The 6,326-nt window shown below is 60.4% G+C and overlaps 1 protein-coding gene across 1 annotated transcript; it reads left to right on the forward strand.

The window, feature by feature from the left end:
• The first annotated feature begins 882 nt into the window (after window positions 1–882).
• On the forward strand, window positions 883–3,370 carry NMUR1 (neuromedin U receptor 1). The gene is made up of 2 exons (XM_008939800.1): window positions 883–1,777; window positions 2,961–3,370. Exons 1-2 carry the CDS (start codon window positions 883–885, stop codon window positions 3,368–3,370), a joined length of 1,305 nt encoding a protein of 434 aa, XP_008938048.1.
• Window positions 3,371–6,326: the final 2,956 nt, after the last annotated feature.

Below are 6,326 nucleotides of genomic sequence, written 5' to 3' on the forward strand. Positions count from 1 at the left end.
CAGCCCCCGGGGCTGGCTTGGAGTCAGTGGAGTTTATCACGCTAACGTTATTTCCTCTCTCTTTCTGAAGAGCATCTTCTCGGCAGTGCTGCTTTGCAGATGAGGAGCCAGCCCCTGGCAGGGGTAGGGTCAGCACCGGCCTTTGCTTGCCCAGTGGTGGGAGAGGAAGCCTGCGGCGCCCTCCCGGATCACCCACCAGCCTCCTCGCTGACGGGGGACCAGCGGGAGAGGGTGGATAAGCGCAGGCGGCTTCTCCGAGCTGAGCTCCGAGGGGAGAGCGGCGGCAGAATTTCATTAGCCTGCCTCTTAAGGTAGTGAAGACTCCATCCCCTCCCACGCTCCCTCCCCAGCCCGACCCTGTCCAGTGCAGGGGTGGTGGGACCTCAGCCTTCATCTGGAGCTTCCCAACAAGCTGTAAGTCTTTCTTGGGTTGGAAAATCAATTTTCTCTATGGCTGTTTTATGGTTGCCTCATCAGTCCCTCTGCACAGCCAGTTGAGTAAGAGCTGGGATCGATTTTTGGGATGGGCTTTGGGATCATATCCTGCTCTGCTTTGGGAGCAGGGAGCAGGGACAGCTCCACTGCCATCTCCACAATGACAGGGCAAAGGGGCAAAGGGGAGCTGGGGAGCTGCCAGGGTTGTTTGTGGATGGCAAATGGGACAAGGAGCACTTGGGAGCCCCAGAGGGAGGCTGGGGGGAAATTTTGGGTGGTTTCCCAAAGGAAAGGCTGTGGCTGGGTCAGGATGGGGGTGAGGGTGCAGAGCCATGGTGATTAGCAGCATCCTGGCACCTTGACACCAACAGGGAGGGGAGCAGAAGGAGTGGGGGCAGCAGAGGGGTTGAAAAAGCATCCCACAAACCTCCCCATCTCTCCGTAGCCATGAATCCCTACATCAACTGCTCCAGCACCGAGCTCACCCTGCCCCAGCAAGACTTCCCTGTGGAGCCCATCAGCCCTGATCTCTGCAACAGAACTCACCCAGACACCTTGTTTGACCCCAAGGATGCCAACCTGACGGAGGAGCAGCTGCGGGATAAGTACCTGGGACCTCGACGGTCCAGCTTCTTTGTCCCAGTGTGTGTCATCTACCTATTGATCTTTGTGGTGGGAGCTGTGGGCAACACGCTCACCTGCATCGTCATCCTGCGGCACCGGTTCATGAGGACACCCACCAACTACTACCTGTTCAGCCTGGCCGTGTCCGACCTGCTGGTACTGCTGCTGGGGATGCCACTGGAGCTGTACGACATGTGGAGCAACTACCCCTTCCTGCTGGGTGCCAGCGGCTGCTATTTCAAGACGCTGCTCTTCGAGGCTGTCTGCTTTGCCTCCATCCTCAATGTCACGGCCCTGAGCGTGGAGCGCTACATCGCCGTGGTGCACCCGCTCAAGGCGAAGTACGTGGTCACCAGGAACCACGCCAAGAGGGTCATCGTCACAATCTGGGTCCTGTCCATCGTCTGCTCCATTCCCAACACCAGCCTCCACGGGCTGCAGCCCCTCTGCGTGCCTGGCCGAGGGCGGGTGCCCGACTCGGAGATCTGCACCCTGGTGAAGCCGCGCTTGACCTACAACCTCATCATCCAGATCACCACCATCGTCTTCTTCTTACTGCCCATGGGCACCATCAGCATCCTCTACCTGCTCATCGGCCTGCAGCTCAGGAAAGAAAAGATGCTGGAGGCCTTGGGAGCTAAATCTGGTGGCAACCACGACTGCCGCAACACCCAGGGGCAGAAGAAAATGAAGAGGAGGCAGGTCACGAAGATGCTGTGTGAGTCCAGTGCTGGGGAGTCTGATGCTGGGGATGGGCAGAGCCAGGGGGTGACTCCTAAGGCTGTGCTGGGAGGGTGCTGGGGGGAAACTGAGGCTGGGTTGCCCTGGAGGAAGGCCGTGGAGTTGGCTCGCAGGGTGTCAGCGCAAAGGCAGGTCTGGTGGCTCCGTTCCAGCACTGGGGATTGCTCGTGCCAGCTCCTTCCTGGCCGCAAGACCTCCCCTCCTCCAGGAAAGTGCTAGGTGAGAAAGGAAAAGGAGCTGGGATGGGATCAGGGAACCTGCCCCCAGCCCAGACCTTGCATGCAGGTGGTGGTGGGATTTCCCAAAACGGGACCAGTTCCTACCCAGCCCACCAGCTGCTGTGACCGTCCCGGGGCAGTGTCTCACGGCCGGACTGGAGCATCCCTCTGTCCCACTGCTCTGTGCCCTTGGTCCCCTCCCCAGCCCCACCCCTGCAGCCTCTGTGCCCCCTCCCAGCAGCGGGAGCTGGCTGTCCTCGGCACACTGACCTCTGTGTGCTCCCAGCCCCGTGACAGCACAGCCATGGCGGGCTGCCCAGCCCAGCCTGGGGACAAGCCAGGGCTGCTTCTCCACTGCGCCCCAGACAAGTGGTAACTCTGCTTCCTCCAGCACTGGGGATGGGAGGGGGATGAAGGGGCACTTATCCCTAGGTGGCACAAGTATGGCAGGGCTGGGGACCTCAGGCCCACCTACACATCATCTCCTTTCCTTACCATCAGCAGAGCTGGGTTATGAAAAAAATCCAAAACCAGAGCACAAGGAGGGGACACAAATAGCTCTTGCTCCTTGGACTTTGCTGGCAAAGGCGGCAGGGTGCCCAGAAGCTGGATGCCCCAGCCATGCTGCCTGGCTGGGGGGGCTGTGGCAGGGCCAGCCCCCTACCGATGGGCAGCAGAGAGAGACATGTGGTGTGGCAGTGCCTGGAGCAGCCCTGGCAGGAGGTGGAAGGAGGGAGATCCTGTCCAGCCCTCCAGCCCTCCACCGCAAGTCAAAAAGGCACTGGGGAGAGCCTTCCCCTCTCCCCTTTCCTCTCTGCCATGATTTTTGGGTGTTCTTTGGTGTCTGAAGCCAAAATGGGGAAGAGCTTGGCCAGGGACTGGAGGTCCCCTGGGGCGTGATCCCCATCCCTCCAGTAACACCAACTCCTCGGCTCCCCACAGTTGTGCTGGTGGTGGTGTTTGGGATCTGCTGGGCCCCCTTCCACACTGACCGTCTCGTCTGGAGCTTCGTCTCCACCTGGACCAGCCACATGCTATACATGTTCCAGTATGTCCACATCATCTCAGGCGTCTTCTTCTACCTGAGCTCAGCTGCCAACCCCATCCTCTACAACCTGATGTCCACCCGCTTCCGGGAGATGTTCAAAGAGGCGATGTGCCACCCTGGCCACCACCCGCTGCTGCCACAGAAATATTCGCCCAGCGTCACCCACGCCACTACCCGCAGCACCGAGTGCGAGCCCACGCCTGGCACCAGCGATTTGGGGCTGCCCCTCTCTGACGCCGAGGAGTGCGAGCTGGAGGAGGCGAGGGGGAGCCAGGCCACCAACCACGCAACGCCCCTCTGCTGAAGAGTGGGAAAACGTGGGGGGACTGGGGCCAGCTTTCCCCACCACCAGCACCCAGGGACCGTGGCACCCATCCGTGGTGGGGAGCAGGGCAGGAGAGACGGAGGGGTCTCCACCTCCCTGTGTTGTCCTGCTGGGATGTGAAGGCTGGTGTTGTCGGCAGTGCTGCTCTGGGGAGGTGGTGGCGGTGGCCAAGGGGCCCCGGAGGTGTCGTGCCTGCCAGCACCCGGGCTGGCCGAGGCCAGGGCATCCCCCGTGGTGCAGGGACAGCTGGCTTCTGTGTCAGGGATGTGCCAGCAATCCCCCAAATATCCCATCCCTCCCGGCCCAGCAGGGTGAGCCCGGGGGTGCCCGTGTTGTGGGTGTCAGGCACCCTGGACCGTTTTGGGATGCCCAGGCTGACACCCACAGGGGCAGGAGGTGTTTCCACATGATGGAGTGGGGAAAAAATGGTGTGTGGGTGCTCTCTCCCTTGAGACCTCCCCAGGACTCTCTGGCACTGACGTGTCCTTGGGATCCTTGCACAGGCATTTGGTGGTGCCAGACAGTGTGGGGCTGCAGGATGCCTCTGCAGCTCCTCCCTCCCAGCCTTTCTCCCACCTCCCCAGCACCTTGAGGGCGAAGGAAGGTGCACAGCTGCTCCTTCCAGAGCTGGAGCCTGCAGGGAAAATCCGGGACCATGGGTGCCCCAGGCTGCCTGCAGCACTGAGGCACAGCTCCACGCCTGTCCCTGTCCCCATGAATATGCTCTGCCCTCCCCCCTCTGACCTGGATCTGGTACATGCCACCCTTCTCCTCAGCCTGCCGTGACCCCCTGCACTCCTGGGGAACGTGGGGAGCCCTCCTCCATCCCTGCCTGGCGCAGGCCGAGCCTCACTGAGAATTTAAAAAAGCCATTGGCCTGATTTGTGCCCTGGTTGCATCTCCCAGGACCCAGCTCTGCTCCCAGCACAAGACTGAACCCGAGCCATCTCCCCTGGGGTGGTGAGCGGGCCACATGCCAAGGTGATGGGCACCAGGGGTGTCCCCCCGGCTCTGGTGCCGTGGTGAGGCTGCAGGTCCAGGCGGGCTCAGGGCCGGGCAGGGGAGGTGTGAGCAGGACTCGCACACCCTTCCTGGTCTCCAGGGTGCTCGGGCCAAGCTGGGGCTGGGGCCATTGCAGAGGGGGAGCTGCCTCCACAGCAGCAATGATCAATCTGTCCCCAGACACACAGCTTGGGAAATGTCATGAAAATACCAGGGGAGCGTGGGCTGCCTGGTCGTGCTCCCCCGGGCTGGAAGGATCCATCGATTTACCGCCTGAGATTGATGCCGCTGACTTCCCGCTGTATGCCAGGTCCTCCTGCGGGATGAAATACCCAGGCTCCAAAATACCACCCGAGGGGCTGCTGGAGCAGCTTGAGCTCTTGTCTCTCCTGACTTGCCCAGACCCAGTTCTGTGCTGGCTCAGTGCCCCAGCGGGGCTTGCCTGGGGACCTGAACTGAAACACCAGAGGAGTAAGCTCTGGGCAGAGCACTGGCATTGCTGCCCGCTGCTGATCTGTGCCAGCCCCTCCTGGGCACATCACATAGGGCTGCACCCAGTCCACTGACCAAGAACAGGCAGGATTTGGGGCTTGCAAACTCCCTCCTGCCCCCACAAAACCAGGCTCAGGGGCAGTGCAGCCAGCTCTCCTCCCTCTCCTGTCCCCACGGCAGGGTCTGCTGTGGGCAAAGCCCTTCCTCAGCACTTGTAGGGTCTTTGCAGTAACTTTGGACTTCAGGGTTCTGCTGGCTGCTCGCAGCTTCTCTCCAGAGGACATCAGTGTGGCCAAGTGCATCAAGATCCATCTGTTGCCTTCCTTCTCTGGCTTCTGTTGCTGATAGGACAACACCCTGGCAGCCGTGCCCCTTGTCACTGCTGTGCAGGTGGATGTGACTGATGCTTCCTTGATGGCCATTATTGTCCCATCTTACTTCACCCGGCAGCTTCCCTGGCCAGAAATCTCCAGGAAATGGCTTCTTAATAGACGATCGATAGCATTTTATTACACTCTGACAGCTGCCTGCGTGGAGCTTCAGGGTCCCTCGTGCCAGGAGATGGGAGGACGTGTCCCCCTGCTCACGAGCAGCTGCCCTGTGTGAGGATACGGCTGTGGCCGCTGTGGGTCGAGCTCAGAAGACAGTGTGTCTCCCCACAAGGATTTTTTGGAGGGTCCTGGGGCTCCGCACAGCTGGAGTGGATTTCAGAGCAGCCAGAAAGGTGAGGCACTGGCTTTATCTTCACCCAGCCTTATGTCCCCAGCTGCCCTGCCGTCCCCTGGTCTGGGACTCCCCATCCTCCTCGGCTACCCCAAATTCCCCTCTGGGAGATGCAGGAAGGGAATGTGCTGCTGAGGCCCCACCATGTTGGGCAGCGTTGCTGGGGGCTGCCCCACTGCCTGTCCCCCCCTCCCCAGCCAGGCCAGGGATCACCCTGAAAAGCACTCCGAAGGTTGGCCAAAGCCACCACTGCAGCACAGCTGGTGGCACCTCCTGGGTGCGGGAGTGTGGGCAAACTTTGCTCCCCTGTCCAGGGTTTTGGGATGGTGTATGGAGATGACCCCAAATCCCTGAGTACCACATGCCAGCTGGGCTCACGAGAGATGCTGCAATCAAAGGCTCCTGGGCAAGTCTTTTAATCCCATAATTAATTTTAGTAAAAGCTGCAGTCAGGGTATGGAAACTAATAAAAACAGAACTGTTCTCCTGAGGCAGAATGGTTTCACAGAGAGGGTGTTCGACCTCTCCATCAGAAGGAAAGCAGTGGCTGACTGCTCCTGCCTGCCTTGGGCTCACTGCAGCCCCTAGAAAGGGAATTACAGAACTTGTTTGTTCCAAGGATAATGCTCCCCACTGCCCTGCACCCTCGGGGTCAGTCTGGTCCCCTGCCACCTTCCCGGCATACATTGGAGGGATTATTCCAAGGAGCAAAGAGACC

This window comes from Merops nubicus, unplaced genomic scaffold, assembly GCF_000691845.1.
Source record: "Merops nubicus isolate BGI_N331 unplaced genomic scaffold, ASM69184v1 scaffold38784, whole genome shotgun sequence".
NCBI classification, from domain to species: Eukaryota; Metazoa; Chordata; class Aves; order Coraciiformes; family Meropidae; genus Merops; species Merops nubicus.

Coding starts and splice junctions, on each gene's coding strand:
- NMUR1 (XM_008939800.1), top strand. CDS start 883: ATGAATCCCTACATCAACTGCTCCAGCACCGAGCTCACCCTGCCCCAG. Junction 1,778..2,960: donor GCAGGTCACGAAGATGCTGT/GTGAGTCCAGTG, acceptor GGCTCCCCACAG/TTGTGCTGGTGGTGGTGTTT.